Here is a 25,481-nt window from a genome sequence, read left to right on the forward strand (position 1 = left end):
AAGCTTTCTAATAACTTCCTGTTGCCTAGTGTTGTAGAAGATCTCCACTTTAAAATGGGGAGGGATAAATGTCTTTAAGATTGGGCAAAGATAGTCACTGCATTAAAAGACAGTGACAAAAAAATACTATGGGGCATATGTATCAAAGACCGCTGCTCCATAACCTGTCCACCTGCTCTGAGCAAGCGGACAGACATCGCCGGAAATCAACCCGATCGAGTACAATTGGGTTGATTGACAACCCCCTTCTGGCGGCCTATCGGCCGCGAGTCTGCAGGGGACGGCGTTGCACCAGCAGCTCTTGTGAGCTGCTGGTGCAATGCTGAATACGGCGAGCAATACCCATTCAGCGAGGTCTGTCAGACCTGATCCACACTGTTGGATCAGGTCCGACAGACCTTGATAACTAGAGGCCAATACCTCTTGACCCAGTTCCAGTTATTGTATAAAAACAAATTCTACATTTCTATCCAAAAGTTTATAGTGTGGAGAAACACACAATATACCATTACAACGTTGGTAAAGTAAATATTTGTACAGTATTTAGTATTTTCTTGTTCATTTCTTATCAAAGACATTTTTGGACCTGTCTAAAGCAGTGATGGAAAAACGAAGATCATTCCTTGGAGTTACTCGAATTATTCAAGCTAAAGTACAAATTGAGGTTTCCTATAAAAATGATAGCACATCTATAATGGGAATTAGTTTACAATTAATCTTCCTTTAGAAACTGGTGATCAATTGTTTGAAAAACAGGAGACTCTTGATGGTTGAGGACTAAATTCCAGTAGCCTTGGACACTGGTCAACAATTCTCTTCTAAAAAGCCTGTGTTATAGCAACTTCAGATCAATGGATTCTTTTATAATTGATGTTGTCTCAGGGGTACTCTGAAATGTTTTTCTCCACTGGTATTTATGTTCCTTTTCTGTTATTTTAAATGTTTTATAATTAGAATGGTATATTTTGTTATATGCATATGCTTATTGTATATTTGTATGCTGGTGTTAAATAATATTGTTCCCATAGATTAAATTACATATTGTTCCCTAGGACAACTAGGTGTGTGCCTAGGGCAGCAGTATTTTAGAGGTAGTTCTATGGAATGATAACTTCTAACTCCTTTGCTCTCCATATTTTTTATTAATTTTCTTACACATCAAAAAATCCATGTTTTTCTTTCCTAGTGGAATCCATGCATCACAGGCATCCAATTATAAGAACTATATGAAGCAAATATAAGCTAATATTTTGATGAGGAGAATGTAGGGGAAGCAGATTTATAAGTGTTTAGGGCAGCACAAAGACTAAATATGCTACTCTATGAATAATTAGATAAAATGCAACTCACTCATCTTTCTGTTGTTTACTGAATATATTGGTAAAGATATAGAGGCTGGAGAGGGCTTTTAGTAAACGTTTGCCAATGTGTACGATATATATACAGTCACTCTGTTATATACAGCAGTGCCTTAAAGGGACACTAAAATTTAAGGCTAGATAATGAGTGGATCAGTAATTATTGCTCCCGCTCACATGCTAACTCCGATTGACTTCTGTTGTTTGCGTGCATCGGGTAGTGCACATATTACAAGTTGAAAGTAATTATTTTTCATATGTGCGCTGACCCAACGTGCACAAAGATCATAAGTTAGAATATCATGACCACGTGAACATACTCTCCAATAGACTTCAACGGCGAGAGAAAGTGGAAAAAAAAAAACATCCATACTCGTGCACTAACCCGTATCACCATAAGCCACCTACTCTATTAACTTCTAACCCCCACAAGCCCAATAGAAAGTACACTACACTATTAACTCTGTCACACTCTTTAAGGGAGCAGGTTCAGGTGTTGGGAGCTGTTGTGCAGTGGTGTCAGGTTCTGGGGTTAAAGTTGTTTTGTCTGCGTGAGTCTTTCCTTTTTGGCATAATTAAACTGGTACAAGGGTTTTAGAAAATAAAGGTGAAGGTTTTATTGATAGGTTAATTAGCAATGCAGAGAGATGCAAACTAGATAAAAGGCAAAGTCTCTGTAGACAAGAATACAAAGTAACTTGGTTTAGACAGTCTTAAAGCAGGCTAAAATGTGAATAAACTGTAGACAAGAAACTTGGCAATAGCAAACAGGATACGTAGATATGCTGTAGACCAAAATTTGGCAGTAACAGGCAGGATATGAAGAGATGCTGTAATCAGGTAACTTTATAATAACAGGCAGGATACTTGCATATGCTGTAGACTGGAACTCTGTAGTAACAGGCAGGAATGTAGATCTTTGTAATAACAGGCAGGATACATGCATAGGGTGTAGACTGGTAACTTTGTAGCAACAGGCAGGAATGCAGATCTTTGTAATAACAGGCAGGATACTTGCATAGGCTGTAAACTGAAACTATGTAGTAACAGACAGGAATGCAGATCTTTGTAATAACAGGCAGAATACTTGCATAGGCTGTAGACTGGAACTCTGTAGTAAACAGACAGGAATGCACATCTTTGTAATAACAGGCAGGATACTTGCATAGGCTGTAGACTGGTAACTTTGTAGTAACAGGCAGGAATGCAGATCTTTGTAATAACAGGCAGGATACTTGCATAGGCTGTAAACTGGAACTCTGTAGTAACAGGCAGGAATGCAGTTCTTTGTAATAACAGGCAGGATACTTGCATAGGCTGTAAACTGGAACTCAGTAATAACAGGCAGGAATATAGATATTTATAATAACAGGCAGGATACTTGCACAGGCTGTAGACTGGAACTCTGTAGTAACAGGTAACAAGCAAGCAAAAGTACCTGTGGCAGTCCTTAGAAAATATCAGAGAATAAGCCAAGATCAATTGCCAGGAAATCAGTCCAGAAACAAAACACAGTGCCAAGGGAAATCCAACAAATCTGTATTCAAACAGGAATCAGGACCAGAGGCTCTGTCAGAGTGCAACAGTCAATGTCAAGGCCCAGAACTGAAAGCAAATCTCCCTAATATAGCAGGCTGCTGATTATATGATTTGTTTCAGCTGGCAAGCAGGTGGAGCCAGAGAGCTAATGTTGCAGCAAACAGAAAACCAATAATCTCAGCCTATGACCAAGTCATCTGGTGACGAAGAGGTAAGTCAGCAGGCTGGGAAAGAACAGCAGCAGAAATAGAAACAGGTCCCAGGTTCAATTCTAGGCTGGATCATGACAAACCGCTAATTTAAACAATGCACTACTTGTAATATTGATTTAAACGTAAAGAGCACTACTGTCACGTTTATGCTCCTCACGTAATGATAGTGCTCCACTGGTAATCTGGCCCTAAATAAATTGTTGATAGAATGATGTATTCAGAGCAAATATTAGCCTGAGAATAATATATAGATGATTTTTTTAAAATTACATTATTTTTTAAATATTGAAAAAATAAGGGTAACATTCTTATGACCATAAAAGCAGTGGGTGCTGCCAAATTGTAACTTAGGTTTCTTGTTCTGCTATTGTCATTTAGGAACAGTTATAAATGGCTTACTAGAGTGTGCAACCAATGACTATGTGGATAACAGCTGTGTCTGTACTTCCACATTTAACAGGAATTTGGGAAGCACACAAAATTCAGGATTATATTATTACTGGAAAAGGGAACAAAATAAATAATGAAAGTATATTGCAAAGTTGGTTTTCTAAAAGCAAACATTGTATATTAATAATTTGAAGTGTTTAATGGCCCCTTAAAGGGACACTAAACCCAATTTTTTTCTTTAATGATTCAGATAGAGCAAGCAATTTTAAGCAACGTTCTAATTTAATCCTATTATCATTTTCTTCTTTGTTCTTTTGCCACCTTTATTTAAAAAGCAGGAATGTAAAGCTTAAGAGCTGGCCCATTTTTGCTGCAGAATCTGGGTTATGCTTGCTTATTGATTTGCTAAATGTAGCCACCAATAAGCAAGCGATATCCATGGTGCTGAACCTAAAATGGTCTGGCTTCTAAGATTTACATTCCTGCTTTTTAAATAAATATATCAAGAGATTGAAGACAAATTGATAGTAGGAGTAAATTAGAAAGCTGCATCAAATTGCATGCTCTATCTAAATCATGCAAGAAAAAAATTGGGTATAGTATCCCTTTAAGTGTTTTAACTGACTCTTTTCGCCCAAAAGGGTATTTTTTTATTCTGTGTAGTGGCCGTACACTTAACTATTCCATTTGCAAGACAGAAAGCCAAAACTCCTCTCTTGGAAGGGGACGGGGGACGGGGGGTTGTCACTTGACTTTGTGGGTTTCATGTGGTTGAATTGAAAACAAAAGTTCCTTAATGCATTCAAATAGATGCAATGTTTAAAATAATACATTTTAGAGGAACCTGTCTGTCTGTCTTTGCAGCAAAAAAACAACTGTCTGCTACCTACATGGAGCCATATATCTCTTTATTAAACACTAATATAATAGTGCATACTTTTTTACTATAAATGAGAAATAACACAGGTCTTCTACTTATCATGTTAGATTTGAAGATGGTAATTGGTAACCTACTATTCATCAGGTTTATCTCATAAAATGTAAAGAAAACTGAAGCTAAATATTAGGAAGGAAAGAAAAAAAGGAGGTTTACCACAAACCTTCGGATGTTTTATGGTTGCTAAAAACAATCAAATACTTAATTTAAAGGTAAAGTCCAAATTAAGCTTTCATGATTCAGATAGGGCATGTAAGGTTGCCTTGAAGGCCGCCTCTTATCTGAATGCTCTGACAGTTTTTCACAGCTAGAGGGCATTAGTTAATGTGTTTCATATAAATAACATGTTGCTCATGCAGGTGGGGTTATTTAAGAGTCAGCACTAATTGTCTGAAATGCAAGTCTGTCAAAAGATCTATGATAAGGAGGTCATCTGCAAAAGCTTAGATACAAGGTAATTATAGAGGTAAAAAGGTATATTTCTATAACAGTGTTGGTTATGCAAAACTGGAGAATGGTAAATAAAGGGATTTTCTATCTTTTTAAACAATAACCGTTTTGGTGTTTACCATCCCTTTAATAATCATCAAGCTTAGGGAGTTAGACAAGGTACCTAAACTTAATGATACTGCTATGAAAAGCTGTTGCTTGAAGACTGCTGGTGAACTCAACATATAGCCAGGAGGGTAAATAGAACTACATATCCCATACTGTAACAGGGTTCAAACCATGGCAGTGGAACTAGCCAATAGATACTAGGCAAAAAGTACATTTGCACTAAAAACATATGAAGGATTAAAATAAAGTTATTATGCATTTTACACCAAAACAGGCACAATACAAGTAATCAACTGTTTTCATAGAAAAAACACATAGGTTTTTTTTTTTTTGGGGGGGGGACCTACATATATATTAAGGTTTTAAATGGATCAATTTTAACTGTACACATTTTTTAATCCAACTGCTCTGGCTTTGAAAATTAAACAAACACAAGATGACCTTCCATAAAGCTTTGTGAAACACATCAGATGATGCTAGTGAGGATACTGATGTCATCCAGGTCTGACTTTTTACATGTATTTTCATAATAAATGTTATGTTTTAATTCAACATTGCATGTGACTTGGATGTGAGTTGTGTTAGTAAACCACAAGGCAGATCTGATCTACATTCTACTAAGTGACTTTTAAGAGTTACTACAATGTTATTTCCATATAGCCAAAATGTGTCTAGCATATATTCTTTGTGCACAAATTATGAAGGTTACAAATTAACAAAATGTGGTAACAACAACATTTTTCACCAACATCAAATTAGATATTTTCTTCTTACTACTAGTTAATAAGTTTACAAGTCATATTAAATTAACCCCATCATTTTCTCCCATTCCTACAAAGCCTGACAAATATATTTATAAAAATGTTCTCCTTTAAATGCATCTAAAACATTTCCTGTTTGAAACAAACTGCCTACTATGTTATACGATTATTGAAAATTTAAAAAAAAACCAAACCCTTTTTTATTGGCGAACCTTGATTCATTCTGCATTTATTAAAGAGTGGAAATATTTCCTTGAAAGTGTCCCTGATTCATTATATTAAAATGTTGTTGGTATAAAGGAACTAAATCTAATAGTCTAAGCTTCATATTTTGCTGTATTATTTCCTACTAGTGTAAACACCTTTTAGTCTTCACTGCATTTAGAGAACAATTCACTTTCACTCCACCAAAATGTGTTTTTCCTTGAGATCCTACAAGAGCCATTTGAGGCTCCCTCTCCAATCACTGTATTTCATTGACCTGAAACAGAGAACACTTTCTCATTTCAGACGTTTGCAATCTGTTTCTATTTCCCTCTGCCTATCATTCTACTTACCTTGGTTCCCCCTGATTGACTGACAGAAAGATTTCCCAAGAGCTGTCTTCTGGTAGAGCCTCGTGTGGGATCAGCAGGCTCACCCCTGAAAAATAACAAGGGGAAGCTTAGAGATGAAATGAGGAATAGTGGTTCAGACATCAATAAAATGCAGTAATTGTATTGAGGCACTGAAATCTTAAGAAAACAAACTTAAAAATATGCCTGTAGTTTTTCCCATTAAATGAATTACTTTTCTATATCTGGTTAACTACTTTATAGGAGGTTAAAAATGCTAAAGGGGAATTGAAGTTGAAATTGCTATGCACATAATTGCTTTTTAATTTTCATTAGAAGCATTTTCGAAAGAATACTTCTAGTAAAATCAATAACCATTTTAGTACTAGCTTTTAAAGGGCACAAAACCTGCAAGGCATACACTCAGTATGTATGCACATTTACTGATTGCACCTACTCAGTGTACCTGCAGTGTCAAAGATTTGACCTAATGGAGTTGCTATACTTACATTTTCTAAAAGCAAACACATGATTGTAATGTCTAAAATCTTCTGTTTTAAATGTATAATGGTACATTTACTATTATACATCATATTTTCATTTTAAAGCACCTGCAACAGTTTTTTTCTCTCCAAAGAATATATATTAAAACTGGATAACACACAATACAGTATCTCATATAATAACAGCAGTACAGTTCCCAATGTTCCTGAATTCCAAACCAAGCACCTAATTGTTGAATGATCCTATGGACTACCCAAGCATGCACCCATATAGTCTATTCAGATACCAATTTATCTATGTTCCAGGCTGCATGTATACTCCCTGAGAATCCATCTCAACATGCCAGTCTTGATACAAAATAAATAAATAATAAATAAATACATGTTGGTATGTAAAGGAACCTTTATAGCAACTATATTTATCTTGAATTGCCCCTACGGTAATAACAACACTGAAGTGCAAAAGATGCATTAAAGGGACACTAAACCCACATTTTTTCTTTCATGATTCAGATAGAGCATGCAATTTTAAGAAACTTTCAAATGTGTTCCTGTTATCAAATTTTCTTCGTTCTCTTGCTATCTTTATTTAAAAAGCAGGAATGTGATGCATAGGAGCCGGCCCATTTTTTGTTGAGAACCTGGGTTATGCTTGCTCAATGGTGGGTAAATGTAAGCCTTCATTAAGCAAGCACTATCCATGGTGCTGAACCTAAAATGGGCTGGCTGCTAAGATTTACATTCCTGCTTTTAAAATAAAGATAGCAAGAGAATGAAGAAAAATTGATAATAGGAGTAAATTAGAAATGTGCTTAAAATTGCATGCTCTATCTGAATCATGAAAGAACAAATTTGGGTTCAGTGTCCCTTTAATTAGATTTATAAAAACAGATGCAGACTTCTGCATATTTTGTAAATTTGATATGCAGTAGTAATATTTACAATAAGCTACAGTTAAAAAATAAACATATTATAATTACAGCAGTAGTTATTAGTTTCTGACCATATTCCCTTTTCAACATGTAACACCCTTGATTTCTTTCTTATATACCTGTGATATGCCAGACTGCTTTATTTGTAATACAAAGATGAATCATATAAATAGCTTGAAATATGTATAGCTAGATAGTATTACCTAATGTGTGTCACTTAAATCAAGTAAATGAAATATGCCATTTACAGTGCAACATCTTCATTCATTTGAACATAAGAGTATGCATGTATAGAAGGCTTAACTTGATGTATTCAAAAATGATAAAACTCTGTTATTCATGTATTTACATTTCTGTAATATTTGTAGCTTTGTAATTTTTTTCTGTAGTTCAACAAGATGTATCATGTTTTCAAATGCAAATGTTGGCCTAAAGTCAAAGTAAATCATAGCGTTTTACAAACGCTAAGATTGACTATTGAAACAAATAAAGGGGATATTCATTCATGAACTATAAGATACTTCATGTAGAAAGCTCATTTATTTGTTTAAATTGATCGCCGTTTTTAGCTGATACAGCAGCCTACGGCTAAACTCTTTTATGCTAAGAGGTGACGTTTTCACCCCTTAGCCAATAGCTGTGCGGTCAATCCGACTCCCATGGGCGCCAAGCCGGATTTCCCACACAGATATTGGCTAAGAGGTGAAAACGTCACCTCTTAGCAAAAAAAAAAAAATGTAGTCGTGGGCTGCTGTAACAGCTAAGAACAGCGATCGGTTGAAACAAATAAAGGAGCTTTCTGCATGAAGTATCTTATTCTACATGAATCCAAGCATTTGTAAAATGCTAGGATTAACTTTCACTGTAAGACAACTTGATGGTCTAGAACAGTGTTTCCCAACTCCAGTCCTCAGAACACTTAACAGGTCACATATTTATTATATCTTAGCTAGAGCACAGGTGAACTGATCAGCTGATGGGTGAACTGATTATTTCACCTTTGCTCTAGTTAAGATATAATGAATATGTGGCCTGTTAAGGCTCCGGAGGACTGGGTTTGGGAAACACTGGTCTAGAAGATACCTAGAAGACGTATTATGCTTAGGAATATATAGATTTAGCTAACTTGTTGGACAATTAGGCATTGAAAGGCATAAGTTAAAAGTAACTTACATAGACAATTTTCCTCTTTAACTTGAAAATTGTGAAGCTAAAACCATGTGTGGCATTTTATAATCTTAAAATGTCACTGTAAAAATGTTCTATTAACTACTTAGATATTAGAAAGGTCCACAGTAAATCTGGTATCCCATGAGTTAACCTCTAAACATGGCCTCCCATTCCAAAATATTTTGATTTGTACATGGAAACCTTTTATAGCAACTTTTTTTTACTGATTTCAAAGCAAATCCGACCATTAAGAATCAGAAATTCATAAAGCAAAAAAATACACAAAAAAAACAACAAAAACATATAATAAACAAGCATATTTGAGTCTTTTCAATTAGTTTTTTAATCAAGTTTTTAAAAACCTTGAGACTTTTGTGAATTCAAAGGATTTGAGGCCAAAAACCCAAAGTAAAAGTAACATATTACAGATAATAATCCAGTATTGGTGATAACTGCCAAGGATAAAGTATATTTGAACCCCTGCGAGGAAAAAGGTAGCCCACACATGTTAGGTGCAAAAGAGAGGGGACAAGTTAGGTAGGGAATTTTAGATGGTATCGGAAGGAGACAAGTTTGTCACTTGTATATTTTTTTCTATTACTGTCACATCATGTCAGCAGGGGTGCTTGTCCTCCTTTCTTTTAGGGTAGAAAACAAGACAGATTGTTTGTTTTTTTTGTTGTGGCCTCCCCATGAGAAGATGGACAGCAGAGGCACTTCTTGGACATTGGGTTCCTTGGAGGAGCAATAATTTGATGGTTGGACTGTGCCAAATCCAGATGGCAAAATTACAGCCATCTTTGATTATAAAAAAGGGGTTGGACTAGCACAGCTAGAGATAATGAAAGTAATTTCATGTTGATAATATTTTTGATATCTATGTTAGTAAGTTACTGTTATTTATGCTTTATATATTTTGATAAGTGTAATTTTGTAGCAAACACTGTAGGCATTTGTATGACCATTCTAAGGTGTTATGTGTCTTTTCCTGGGGAAGGGTTTCCTGCTTTGTATGGGCCACAAAGACTCGATGACTCAGGGGTCATATTGGAACAGTGGTGTTGAATTGTCCGTTCAAGATAAAGTGAGTGTTTTCACGAGCTCCTGAGTGTATTAAGTTGCATTTTAAACCTCTGTGAAAAGTAAAGCAATGCACTACATAATTCAAATTAATTTGATTTGAATAAAGCCCAATATTTTTTATTTAAGGCTTAAAAATAACTAGAATCCTACACTTAAACCATCCCCTACCATGGACATGAGATACCATTGTTCGAGTGTTATTTGTGCCAATAAAGAGAAATCTACATATATGAGATGTAAATGAGAAACTATTCTAATTTGTTTGCACCTGTTAATACACTGGGGCCGATTTATTAAGGGTCAAATAGCCCTGAATGTACCTGTTTCCGTGCGAGCTTCAGGCTCGCTGGAAACAGGAGTTAAGAAGCAGCGGTCTTAAGATCGCTGCTGCTTAACTCATCCACCTCCTCTGAGGTGACGAACATCAATCTGCCCGATCGTATAAGATCGGATTGATTGACACCCCATGCTAGTGGCTGATTGGCTGCGAATCTGCAGGGGGCGACATTGCACAAGCAGTTCACCAGAACTGCTTGTGCAATGTTAAATGCCGACAGTGTAAGCTACCAGCATTCAGCAAAGTCGGGCGGACATGATCCGCTACAGCGGATCATGTCCGTCCAACAAATTATAAATCGGCCCATTGTGTAATGTTGAAATTCTTAAAACATAACACATTTTAAATCAAAAGATCTTTTTTTAAAAAAAAAATATTTTAAAACTTTAAAAGTTTCACAGGGAATAAAAAATGAAAGCTATATTTGCATTGCAACATTTTTATTTTTTTCTTTGAGGCTGTTGTAGTTTTTGAATTAGCTGAGCTTTTAATGTGTGCACAGCCCTGTAAACATCGTGGGAGCTGACTGTCTAATGAGTGTTAAAGGGTAAGAGGCAAGCTGACTTTTTCTGCATATAACATGCTATCACCAAAAACACATCTATTTCCTTGCTTTCAACCCTGAGAAGAATTTGAAATCAGGCTCGAGCTGATCAAATACAGCTTAGCACTCAGTGGAGCGTACAGCCGCATATCATGCAGAGTTTGGTGCTGTAGAACCCAGAAGAAGCTGCCACTTTTCCTCGACTGTGTCATTCGACGAGCTAGCTTTGATTAACCCAAACACCTGTTACCCAAGACTGATTTTTATTTGATCTGGCGACTGAACAAGTCATTGTGTTTTCATTCAATAATGACAAAAAAGAAAACGTTCAAAGGTTCAGGCTGAATTTCAGATGACACTGGTTAGCTTATAAAACAGTTTCTTATATAATAGGCAAAAAAAAATAATAACATGATATGTTCTCTCACCACAAAAATAAAAAAGTTTGTATTTTCTCTAGGGAGTTGCTGGGGGTGCTATGTAACCCCTATTCATTTCTGTAGCATGCACCCCCACAAATTGAAACCAGCTGCCCTGAATTTGCAGGGCAGTGTGTTTTTTTTTTATGTGTTTGCTCTTTGCAGAGCAAAGGGAGAAGTAAAGACTGGGATTTAAAAAAGCAATAAAGTTAGAGATAAGCAGCAGGAGATGAGGCCTTCAAGCATATACTCCTTGCATCCATCGTCTAATATGTTTTATGCTACATTTTTACTGTACTATATGCATTATTCTACAATTTAGATTACCCAACTCGCAAGAAGCATCACATGAGTTTTCATTTAACCCAATCAATTAATTATTATTTATTTTCAATATGGTCAATTCTTATAATGCAAGCAAATAATTATGCAAATTTTCCTTCTCAACTATAAAGACTAAACACCCAGTAAAGACCTACATAATCATGTTCTTATTTCTAGTTACCATGTTACCTCAGATTTCTTCTCTCTTTAATAGCCATTCTATATTCTGGACATAATCATACAGGTGTCTAGGAGCCAAAATATGGGGCCCAAAAGATGTCTTACTGCTGAGTACAAAAAAAAAGATAGGCAAAAGTCTTAAAATAATGTCCCAAAAATGAATAAAAAAAATAAGGTAAGGCATAGTTTACAGCTGAAAGTTGTTCAAAATGATATGCTCTATCAGAATCATATAGAGTTTCATGTCCCTTTAACAATGCATGCCCTATACACCACAACTGATGTTTTTTTTCACTCATTAAGATGAGATGGAATTTTTTTTTTCTTTTTCATTTTACTAATATAAAGGCACTGAAAACAAATGCTTCTATTCAAAATTAAAATGTATTGATTTGCATTTCAAGAAGCAAGGAAACACAATATGGGGCATATTTATCAAGTTCCGTATATTTATCAAGCCCCGTGTTTCTGGCGAGCCTTCAGGCTCACCAGAAACACAAGTTATGAAGCAGCAGTCTAAAGACCGCTGCTCCATAACCTGTCCGTCTGCTCTGAGGCGGCTAACATACATCGACGAAAATCAACCCGATCCAATACGATCAGGTTGATTGGCACTCCCTGCTGGGGTGCGATTGGCCGCAAATCTGCAGGGGGCGGTATTGCACCAGCAGTTCACAAGAACTGCTGGTGCAATGATAAATGCAAATAGCGTATGCTGTCTGCATTTATCAATGTGCAATAGACATGATTTGCAATATCGGATCATGTCCGCTCGCACCTTATTAAATATGTCCCAATGTCTGTAAACTATTGTGATTGGCTTCAGTTCTAGAATAATGAGGGGATTTCTGCAATTTATTTGGTCTTCTATTATGCAGATTAACTAAAATATAAAGAAATACCTAGTGGAATTTCTGAGCTGGCAGCACATAAATAGGAGAAATCTCTCATTCTATTATTTTGTGAATCTAGACCACTATTTTTAAATCCCTTTAGAAGCTTTTGTTAATATTGTGCGCTGCTCTGGTTGTGCTTTGCATAGATCATTCCTAACAGCAAGTCATTCAGATTGTCTTTTTTGGAAAGTGCCACATGATAGATGCTGTTTTTATTGTGTGCATCATTATGACAAAGCGCAGCCTCTGGGAGCATTAATATGGTGCTTTGAAACCCATTTTTCAGTCTCAGAGCTTATAGAGACAGCTTGTCCAGTCAGAGGTATATCAGTGCACATGCAGTCTAGTAGAGACTACAGCTTTCCTTGCTGACTTGTCGTGACACATAGGCCCCTATTTAAGAAAGACTGGCGGACCTGATCCGACAGTGCGGATCAGGTCACCAGACCTCTCTGAATATAGCGAGCAATACGCTCGCCGTATTCAGCATTGCACCATGGTGCAACGCCGCCCCCTGCAGACTCACGGCCAATGGGCCGCCAGCAGGGGGGTATCAATCAACCTGATCGTACTCGATCGGGTTGAATTGCGGCGATTGGTTGCGGATCTGAAGGGGGCAACATTGATCCAGCAGTTCACAAGAATGTGCAGCGGAAATGATACTCTACATCGTATCATGTCTGCTCGTACTATGATAAATCAACCTCTATGTCATGGTTAACACTTCTTCTGCTGTGGGAGAGCAATGTGATTACAAATCCTTTTTTTTTTTTTAAATTAAAAATAGTAATCCAGCAATTAATTTAGCCCTTTGATTTATGAAACTACAGCTTTTACTAGGAACTGTTTTTAGTCCAAAGCATTCAGCTTGTATTAAAGAGATATGGGAAAAAATCTATCTATTATGTTTGTGTACTGCGTATGCTACAGGACTTATGCAGTCTGACTGGTTGGGACCAGTCTCCCAAATGTATTATAGTGAACAGAAACAAGAATAAATATTTGTTTATCAAAACACAATAAAACAGTCATTTGTTTTCTATTTACTTTTAGCTTAAAACTTCCCTTTTAAAAATCTAATGCTTTTCAATGATTACATTTTAAAGGAAATAAACTAAAAGAGTAATTGATTGCTTTATTGTAAAATAGATGTAAAATGATTACTGTGTAGAAGTAATGGCCAAAACAGCAAAGGGACAATCCAGCCAAAATTGGAATCCACATGAATCTATTTCAGTTTTGAATAGAAACTTTTTTGTATTATATTTGTATTAGCAAAAATGTTTTTAATAAGAGCTATAGCTTTTACAAAAGAGTATTCATGTATGCGCTGTGCACCAGCATTTTTAAAACATAGCACTTGCTGAGAGAGCCTAAGGTACTTGTACCATATGGTAATGACTCAATTTACTCTGAGCAGTTGTAGTATCTAAAATACTGGTGCACTGAGAATATCTAGCTTTGCTTCACATGCACGTGCAGAGACAAATGTTAGCACTAAACCAGTGATATCTTTTACAAGAAACATATTTCCCAATATATGAATATTGCAAATATGTTTCTATTCAAAGAATGTCCCTTTAAAAATCATTGAGACTAGAAATATATAAATAATCCCATATTATGCATACCCAAATGTGACAATAATTAGAATACAAAGTGAATGAGTTAACTTTCTTTTCGCCAAAGGTTTTTGTGTTTTTTTCTACATCTTAACCCTGTGGGTTGCTTTTTCTCTTGTTTTCTTGTATTTTTTGGAACCCCAATGTGCTGAATCTGTCCATTTGCTGCTGAAACCTCTCTACAGGTGCTGTCACATGTTGCTTGGTGTGGGGGTAAATCTCTTGTTGATGTTTTTTTTTTTTCTTTAGCCTCCGCGCCAGTTTAGTTGCTTGGCAGCTGATGGCTCTCGGCCACTGGACTGCAAGAGTACTGCCATTTACAGTAACAATGTATTTCTGTCTCCTGCATGAGCATCCCCTCCTCCTGCCCACTCTGCATCAAACATCCCTAAAATGACACTCTGCTGGCTTCCCTATGGGAGGGGACTAAATTGTCTAACCATTGTGTTCTATATAAATGTCCGTTCTCTTCGTTTTTCATACTTTAAGCTGTTGATTGCGACCTCCCAGTTAAAGGGAGCTTTCTTGCAGTTTGAGGCTTTTGGATTGTTTTGTTATTTTTGTATTTTATTTTTTCTCGCACTTTTTTGACACCTGCACAAAATCAAAACACTGATCTATCTCTCTGTGAGGTTCTCATTGTTACTTGGAAAGAGAATACAGAATACAATGTCACAGTGATAAACGATCGAGAAAATACCTTACATTTTCTTATGTGGTTTATCTCTCTACCCCTGCAAATAAATGATGTGGCATATTTACAAAAAAGTGCATAGTTTACCAGCAAATGCTATTCAATTCTAATAATAGATTTAAAATCTTACTTATGTCAAGCTTCTACAATAATCCTAAAACAAGACACTAACCTTGCTTTCTACTTGCAGTATGTATCTGTCTCTTCCTGTTTCTCTCTGTTTGGCTTTTTTAGCACTGCAGTAGTGTTTATCAATATTTGTTAGCATTTAATTCAATTGGCACAACAAGGTTGATTGGCACCCCCCTGCTGGCGGCTGTTTGGCCGCGAATCTGCAGGGGGTGGCGTTGCACCAGCAGCTCACAAGAGCTTCTGGTGCAATGCTGAATATGGAGAGCATATTGTTCTCCACATTCAGTGAGGTCTGGTGGACCTGATCCGCACTGTCGGATCAGGTCCAACAGACCTTTGTTAAATAGGCCCCTAAGAATGTAAAGCACAGTTTCACTTTGGATTATCTCCAGCTATATATTTTATTCTCACTGAGATCTGGATCATAGTCTGGGGTACAGCATGCTTTAAACAAATATAGATAATACTTAATTACAACAAACTGTGGTTAAGATTACAAGTCGAGCATTATGAGTTTTCCATGCGTGATATTGAGGCCTATGTATCAAAGGTCTTGTGGACCTGATCCGACAGTGTGGATCAGGTCCGCAAGACCTCGCTGAATGCGGAGAGCAATACGCTCTCCGTATTCAGCATTGCACCAGCAGCTCCCAAGAGATGCTGGTGCAACGCCGCCCCCTGCAGACTCGCGGCCAATCGGCTGCCAGCAGGGAGGTGTAAATCAACCTGATCTTACTCATTCGGGTTGAATTGTGCCTATTCCTGTCCTCCTGCTTAGAGAAGGTGGACAGGGTTATGAAGCAGCGGTCTTTTAACCGCTGCTTCATAGCTGCTGTTTCTGGCGAGTCTGAAGACTCGCCAGAAACACGGACCCACAAGCTCCATACAGAGCTTAATAAATGGGCCGCCTAGTCTTTTCGCAAAGATTTTCCATTGAGCAGCTGTAAGGTTTCGAAAAAAATCGCAATTGCAGGCACGCATTCGCCTTTACGCAAAAATCCTTTCCGCACTTGAAGAGCTGTAGTTAACAGTTTTGAGCAGCATAAAAGTTTCATGAAACACTTCAAAAATACATTACGAAGTACACTAATATTAACACTGTATATTTAAAAATATTTTGCACACAAAAGTTATAAGGGCTCAAAGATAGGAGATCTTGGGTGTTAGAAAAAAAAAAGCAACGGTAGGGATTTTACATTGACATATACTTACAATAGAGAAACATGGATTTATATGTATAGAGATATGTTTAACTATGGAGAAAATGAAAAGATTTTGCATTGCAATCTTATGCACATTAAACAATATCTCAGAGGGATTTTTAAAGAGATATTCACATATAGATCTTGAGATATCTAGACATATTTATATTCATATACAAATCTAAATATAAATAGATATATCAGTCCAAAAATCACCACATATATTGAGAAATAGTTATTTAGAAATAAATAGAGCATATTCCGTTTCGAAAATTTTTCGCAGTTTGAAATAACATTTTCATGTACACTGTTCGAAGAGAATACATCAAGGGCTTTGCGCAACATGTTAGCGGTTTTGTGTGTTTTATTTTTATTGCGCAACATGTTAGGGGTTTTGTGTGTTTTTTTTTTTCTATTTATCTTCTCCATTGACTTCTATGGGGAATTCGTGAACGTGCACGCGATTGGGCTGTTTGCATTACGCAACTTAACACACGCGCAAAATAAGTTATTTTTCAACTTGTAATAGCTGTGCAACCTCAAATGCGAAAAAGCCATAACACGCAGTGTTTTCGCAACTGATTTTCCACACGACTTGTAATTTTGCCCTGTATTAGCAATTTAGTGTAAAAATATCAACAGGATGTTAAAATTTTAAGAAAAACTGATTTTTTTCTTCATTGATTCCTACAGTGTGGTTTACTCCATCCACGGTTTTTTAATTTGTATCTTGTACAAATGGGTTGTGTTGCTGCTTTTCTTACCCAAGTAATCAATATGAACTGTTGTTTATGCCTCGTGAATGACCAGAAGGCATCATGATGCATGTTTAATAAACTTTTGATGAAAAAGTCAAACAAAATAATGAAAAATTTGTTATTTGTAGTGGAAAGACCATCATATTTAGAAAGAAACAAAATATGATTTCAATAGCCCATTCTCAAAAGTAAACAGAGTCACTGTGAAGGGAGCAAGCTAAAGCCTGAGATCTTGCGGCTTAAAGGGGCCTGAGGGGAAAGTGGCCAGGGTCACTCTCAAGAAGGGGACAAGTACTTTAACACTTCCAGACCCACAGATCCCTTCTATGTTATGACGGAAGTAAGTGGATAGTGAAAGAGAAGCAGATAGCTCACACACTGCTGCCACAAACAAAAACAAAGTAACAATGAAAACATCTGCACTCTGGGAACTTGAAAACTTTTAAGAAATAACTTTTATTCCAATTATTGAAAAGTGATACAAAGAGGAAGGAACAGCAGACGGAAAAGGTCATGCAAATGTGGATAGTCCATGGCACGGTTAGGGGCACAAAGTTGGCTATTTGATCATACTGGCGTAAGACTGCCTGTATGCCCCTATTAAGAGGTTGTTTTATAACAGCTGCAGTTGGAAACTAGCTGGTAGTATTTTGATCAAAACTAGCATATAGTGGTAAATCATTTCTGAGTGTTTAGACCGTGATTGACTTTGACGTGAGCAGATTGATATGTCTCAAAAATGCAGCACCCAATCAAAGCCAATAACCTTGAAACCATAAAAGTGAAAACAAAGACCTGTAGAGGTTCAGTAAAAGAGCTTACAGGGATCTAAGCACTGAAAAGTGACAGGCAAGCAAGAGTTAAAAAGGACATTTGGGGAAATGAATGTAAAAAGCTTAGGGGACTTGCTAAATGTTAAGAGAGTCAAGGTAAAGCTACTAAGTAAGAAAAGCAGAGACAGAAAGCCTGGGGCATCTTTGCTCTCAAGGGTAGTAGCACAAATGTGCTGAGCCCTAGTGTTCTCTGGTGTAGTTATATATGTCTGAGTCAGACTGCAGCTAGGACTGCACAAACCCCCTCTCTGTCTGTTATTGATGGACTAAGATTCCTACATATGCCTCCCTGGTTTTTCTGCATTTTGCTGGTAATCAGAAACCGCTGGAGGATTTCAGCACATGATACATAAACTATAAAGGTGCTCTGTAGCCCAGTTTTAATGATTCCTAATGAGTTGCTAATGTGCCTATAATTGCCAGGCAGTGGTATATTCTGCCGAGCGGTATAACACGATGACCTGTTCTTATAATCACTTTCTGTTTATTATGATTCAGCAAAAATAGAGAAAAAACTACAAAGCTTTTCTAACTGCCAATTCAAGCTTGGTAGTATTATATTTTTTTAAAATTTCTATATCTATCTGACTCTGTGCCTATGGCTATTTATATTAATAATTTAATGGGTCATAACCTAAAAAGTTGAATTAATTAATACAATATTTAACACTGATCTGAGAAAAAAACATGTTCACAACTATGGGCTAGATTACAAGTGGAGCGCTATTTATCGCTCCCATGGCTTTTGTGCATGTCAGATACCGACGTCAACGTATTCTTCCATAGACTTCTATGGAGCACGAAAAGTGGAAAAAACACCCAACCATTTGCGCAAACATGATCGTGTTTAACCAAGTGAGCTAACCTGACATGAAATATTAATATTTCACACTCCATTGTTCTTCACATAAAATAATATGTTCTATTTATTTAAAAATACATATATCTATTCATATATATGATGTTTTTTGGTAAAATATATATCTATACTAATATACATATAGATGATAATAAATAGATAAAGATATACAGTATATATATATTAAAATACATAGAACATATTCCCTTATAAAGCGACATAGTCCTGACGAAGCCCAAACTTTCGCTTTGCATTATGGGGCGAAACGTGCATCGACTTTGAAACACAGAGTGAACTTGTACCTCGCTGTTTTTCTAAAGACCCGGTGTTTGGTTGTACCTGGTTTTTAAGACCACTACTAAGATTGGATCCCGTGACGCACTCTCAAAGAGAGTTTAATTTGGAGATACTCACACCAAGGCAGAACTGCCTATTAAGGTACTGTGTATTGCCTTGGAAAAACAATCACACAAGGATCTGCACATAAAAGAAAGCCGACAGGTAACTGTGTGAAGTCATATGCCTGTTTAACGTCTTCATGGCCTGAATCTCTTTGCGGGGGAACTTTCTGCTCATTCACATATGGCCTACAGTGTAACAGCTTGAGGTACACCCAAATGCAGTTTTGTTGCAAACAGCTCTAATGGATACTCTGTCATATGTTATAAAGGAACATTTGTAACCTATATAAGGCTTATGAGGACGTCTTTACCTCGTAGCCTTTTTCAACTTATCATAAGTTTGTATGGTTGGACAGTATGATCATGTTTGAGAAATATTTAAAGTCAGCACATTCTGGTTTCAACCTGTTTTAAGAATTTTGACTGACAAACATTGCAATTTTTTTATGTATATCATCTCCTTACTTCATTGTCTAACAACCTTCTGTTACATAGGTTATTTTCTTCATCATATGCATATATCTCTTTTATAAGGTGTTTGCCACAGACTGGTTTGTTTTGGGCCAAATAAATAACACTCTGTAATATAACTGTTTGTCAATGGTTGTTTCTCTGGTGCTGCGTGTGCTAGTATCTAGATATTCAGTTGCTTGGTAAATTTATAAGAGTGCTTAAACCCCTTACTTTATTGATCTCTCTTTTTCATATATTTTTATAACATATAGAGGGTCTGCACTGCAATTTTTTCGTAATATTTTATGATTATTTGCAGTCTCACTTAAATGCTTTTTTTTGGCAATTTAACTTCTTATCGAAGTTTTACATTATTACTTTCTCCCTACTTTCTATTTTATATATATATATATATACTTATGAATCTTTGGTGTTTAGTTTATATGTATTTTACTGTATTTTTACTGTACATGTGTGTATATATATATATATATATATATTAAATATATATTTATATACTGTATATATGTAAATATTTTATTATATCTTTCCATTTGACAATACTGAAGAAATTACACTTCACAATGTAAAGTAGTGAGTGTGCAGCCTGTATAACAGTGTAAATTTGCTGTCCCCTCAAAATAACTCAACACACAGCCATTAATGTCTAAACCGTTGGCAACAAAAGTGAGTACACCCCTAAGTGAAAATATCCAAATTGGGCCCAAAGTGTCAATATTTTGTGTGGCCACCATTATTTTCCAGCAATGTATTAACCCTTTTGGGTTTGGAGTTCACAAGATCTTCACAGGTTACCATGACAACATCACAGAGCTGGTGGATGTTAGAGACCTTGCGCTCCCCCACTTTGTGTTTGAGGATGCCCCACAGATGCTCAATAGGGTTTAGGTCTGGAGACATTCTTGGCCAGTCCATCACCTTTACCCTCAGCTTCTTTAGCAAGGCAGTGGTCGTCTTGGAGGTGTATTTGGGGTTGTTATCATGTTGGAATACAGCCCTATGGCCCAGTCTCAGAAGGTAGGGGTTCATGCTCTGCTTCAGTATGTCACAGTACATGTTGGCATTCATGGTTCCCTCAATGAACTGTAGCTCCCCAGTGCCAGCAGCACTTCAGGCCCAGACCATGACACTCCCACCACCATGCTTGACTGTAGGCAAGACAAACTTGTCTTTGTACTCCTCACCTGGTTGCCCCAACACACGCTTGACACCATCTGAACCAAATAAGTTTATCTTGGTCTCATCAGACCACAGGACATGGTTCCAGTAATCCATGTCCTTAGTCTGCTTGTCTACTGCCTGCAAACTGTTTTCAGGCTTTCTTGTGCATCTTCTTTAGAAGAGGCTTCCTTCTGGGACGACAGTCATGCAGACCAATTTAATGCAGTGTTCCGTATATGGTCTGAGCACTGACAGACTGACCCCCCACCCCTTCAACCTCTGCAACAATGCTGGAAGCACTCATACCTCTATTTCCCAAAGACAACCTCTGGATATGACGGTGAGCATGTGCACTCAACTTGGAACCTGTCCTGTGAAACCGCTGTATGGTCTTGCCCACCATGTTGCAGCTCAGTTTCAGGGTCTTGGCAATCTTCTTATAGCCTAGGTCATCTTTATGTAGAGCAACAATTCTTTTTTTCAAATCCTCAGAGAGTTATTTGCCATGAGGTGCCAGGTTGAACTTCCAGTGACCAGAATGAGAGAGTGTGAGAGCGATAACACCAAATTTGACACACCTGCTCCTTATTCACACCTGAGACCTTGTAACACTAACGAGTCACATTACACTGGGAAGGGAAAATGGCTAATTAGACCCAATTTGGACATTTCCACTTAGGGGTGTACTCACTTTTGTTGCCAATGGTTTAGACATGAATGGCTGTGTGTTGAATTATTTTAAAGGGGACAGCAAATGTACACTGTTATACATTGTAGTAATGTGTCTTTCTTCAGGGTTGTCACATGAAAAGGTATAATAAAATATTTACAAAAATGTGAGGGGTGTACCCACTTTTGTGGGATACTGTATTTACCTGAATATAAGGGCAGTATATGTGCATTATACAAATGCATACAAATAAAAGCTCTACCAGGAATGAACAATAGCTCAGTAGCTTGTTCTATGGTGAGTTACTATCTAGGAGCAGCCACTTTTAGCCCAGTTTAACAGAGGAAAACTTCCTGAAGTATATTAGTCTGATCCCGCCGAGTAAGGTCAGTCCAGCCCCAAAATACCAGGAAATTCTCCCATGAAGAAGGAACATGGCAACACAGACAATTGTTTTAGCCTCGTCAGTGAGGTGCAGCCATATTCCTCTAAGCACACTGGGCGAGGAGTCCACATCTGGTTTCCCTCATCATCCTTAGACAGACCTCCCTAGAATCATAATACAAATGCATTATTCGATTGCGAGTTACTACCTACTAGCAGCCTCTTTTAGCTCAGTTGTGCTATGGGTGATAGGGGAACCAGACATGGACTCTTTGCCCAGTGTGCTTAGAGGAATATGGCTGCACCTCACCGAAGAGCCCCACAGAAGACTGAAACAATTATCTGGGGTTGCCATGATCCTTGTTCAGAGGAGAATTACCTGGTATTTTTATGGATGAACTGACCTTATTAGGCCAGATCAGACTGATATACTTCAGTAAAATTTTCCTCAGTGAAAAGCACAACTGAGCTTAAAGAGGCTGCTCCTAGGTGGTAACTTGCCATAAAACAATCTACGGAGCTGTTGTTTGTTCCTGGTAGAGCACTTCTATCTTTGTATGCACATGTGCATTATACTTGTGTGTTAGTAACCAATAGAGACTGTGCAGATCCTCCTCTGAGATTACACTACATATTTCCCCTGAGAGACGGATAACATTTTGTTCTATAGAATAGTGTTTCAGTCATTTTTTTAATATAGGTATGCAGTATATGAATATAAACTTCAGAGCTGATTACTGTTCATTTCTATAAATAAATTATTACATCTAGCTGTGTGTCAAGTTGTCAGCAAACAATCTCACCGGTGACCACAGCTGGAGCACTTCAATCTGCCAGTAGGTTTCTTTTTATTTTCCCTGTAGTCTCACTGTGAGTATATTTCCAGAAATATTGCATTAACTGTCGTATAACACATGACATTACCTATCATAAGATGGAGGGAAGGGTTACCTTGTGCTTCCAGTAATGTATAAGCACACAATTTATTCAATATTCAGAAAAGCAGAACTTGTAATTGAATACACCTCCTATATAACATAATAGATCTTTCCTGAAAAGGTAAATTTGTGGTCTGAAAATGTATTTCTTCTTGGCATTCTGCGATAGAGTGACACATACTCATTTGGTTCTGAGTTATTACTCTGTGAGCGTATAACTAGTTTTAATTGAAGCAAAGTGATGTCTCAGTTTTCTTAATGTCGTATTCATTAGTTTTATAATGTGGAAACTAGCAATGTATTTAGGTCATTCTGACAAACTGTAACCCATTATAGTTTGAAGACTTCAATTAAAATTATAAACAGCATCCCATGTTTAAAAATTATTACATGTTATATGTTTCTCTTTAATATGGTTATATTGAAAGAATATCGATCAGATTTGTCAATTGTCCTTAATTTAAACATTACTTTACTTTGGCTCTTGTGTGCAAATAGTTAAGTGTTGTGCTCAAGCACAGTCCAAAACACTGCTTCAAAATTTAGCATTTTTTAAGACCTCAAGTACAGTGGGTATTGAAAAGAATCACCCTCCCCCCCCTTGAAAATAATCACATTTTATTACTTTGCAGCCTAAAATAAAGACAGACACAGTTTTTGTTTATCCAGTTGTAATTGCTCAGTGCAACTTATAACATCAAAGTTAAAGATATAACACCAACATGTCAGGCAAAAATAAAGACAATTCAAAAACAGAATAACTGAGTTGTAAAAAGAATCACCCCCTTGTGTCAGTATTTTGTTGAACCACCTTTTGCTTTAATTACAGCCTTTAGTCTGTTGGGATATGTCTCTAGTAACTTTGTACATCTAGACTGTACAATATTTGCCCACTCTTCTTTGCAGAACTGCTCCAGTTCCGTTACATTTGATGGTGGCCGTTTGTGGACTGCAGTTTTCAAGTCATGCAACAGATATTCAATGGGGTTTAAGTATGGGCTCTGAATAGGTCATGCAAGGACATTCACCTTTTTCTCCTTCAACCACTGTGTGGTCATTTTTGCTGTGTGCTTTGGGTCATTGTCATGTTGGAAGGTAAACCTTCATCCCATTGACAACTTCTAGCAGACAGCAGCATATTTTCCTCTAGAATTTGATGGTATTTTGCCCCATCCATTATTCCTTCTATCCTAACAAGTGCTCCAGTGCCTGCTGCAGAGAAACACCCCCATAACAGGATATTACCACATCCATGCTTTACTGTAGGTATGGTGTTAATTGGATGGTGAGCTATATTGGATTTCTTCCAGACATATTGTTTGGTGTTAAGGTGAAATAACTCAATTTTAGTCTCATCTGACATAACACCTTTTTCGATGTGGCCTCAGAATCTCCTAGGTGTGTTATGGCAAAGCTCAGTCATGACTACATGTGGCCTTTCTTGAGGAGTGGCTTTGTTCTTGTAACCCTCCTATAATAGCTACATTTGTGGAGAATTCATAATATTGCTGTCACATGCACACAATGACTACTCTTTATAAAAAAATTCTGCAACTGCTTCAGAGTTGCTGTGGGCCTCTTGGTAGCCTATCTGACCAGTTTCCTCCTGGCTCCTTCATCCAGTTTGGAGCAACGTCCTGATCCAGAGAGGGTCTGTGTTGTACCAAATACCTTCCACTTCTTAATAATAGACTTCACTGTGCTCCAAACATTGATAAAGCCTTTGATATTTTCTTCTATCTATTTTCTGACTTGTGCCTGTCCACAACATTATCCCGGAGATCTTTGACAGTGCCTTGCCACCAATAATTGATCGTTTGCTTCAGTTGCACTACCAGGGACTGAGATGCTCCAGGAAAGCTCTTTTACTGCTGAGCTAATCAATAAGCCCACAGCTGTTCACAGTTGATGGTCAAATGACGTTGTGTGTGCCATTGAGAAGGTAATTAGCTACACCTGATTGAGTTTACAAGTAATTTTAGGAGGGGGTGATCCTTTTCAAACTCAGTGATTCTGTTTTTGAATTGTCTTTATTTTTGCCTGAGATGTTGGCATCTTTCACTTGGATGTTATAAGTTGCACTTAGTAATTACAATTAAATAAACAAAAACTGTGTCTGTCTTTATTTCAGGCTGCAAAGCAACAAAATGTGATTATTTTCAAGGGGGGTGATTATTTCAATACTCACTGTAAATTAATATCACTTGCTAGTTTGCATAACAAAACACATGAGAATTATATGAAAATAAATTATTTACGTTATATTTAGATTTAATACTTAAGAAACAAAGATTTTGTGTCAGAATTAAAGAGATATGGTATATGACAAAGGGGTGGAACTTTGAAGAGGTCAAAGGTGTATGTTTATGTATGTTTTGACAGGGTGAGAGAAGGTGTGTACATTAGTACAATTTGGGCCAGATTACAAATGGAGCACTATTTAACGCTCCAGCTCGAGCGTGAACTGAGCTAGAAATAAGCGTTTTGCATGCTTCGGGTTCCGCTCAAATTATGAGTTGAAAGTAAACTACTTTCTCTTGAGCACTATCCCGATGAGCGCAAAAAGCCGAAGATAGAATATTGAGTGCACATTCATGTATTCCCCCATAGAAGTCAATGGCGAAAAAAACACCCAATGTTTTTCACATAGCAGAAA

At 37.0% G+C, this 25,481-nt stretch overlaps 1 protein-coding gene across 1 annotated transcript in view; it reads right to left on the bottom strand.

Moving 5' to 3' along the window:
- Nucleotides 1-25,481, bottom strand: part of UNC5D (unc-5 netrin receptor D) — a 683,183-nt gene that overhangs the window by 199,333 nt on the left and 458,369 nt on the right. The window contains exon 11 of the mRNA XM_053719375.1: nucleotides 6,313-6,397. Within this exon, the coding sequence (XP_053575350.1) occupies nucleotides 6,313-6,397 (85 nt within the window). The remainder of the gene's footprint in view (nucleotides 1-6,312; nucleotides 6,398-25,481) is intronic.

The sequence above is a fragment of the Bombina bombina genome, chromosome 6, assembly GCF_027579735.1.
Source record: "Bombina bombina isolate aBomBom1 chromosome 6, aBomBom1.pri, whole genome shotgun sequence".
NCBI classification, from domain to species: domain Eukaryota; kingdom Metazoa; phylum Chordata; class Amphibia; order Anura; family Bombinatoridae; genus Bombina; species Bombina bombina.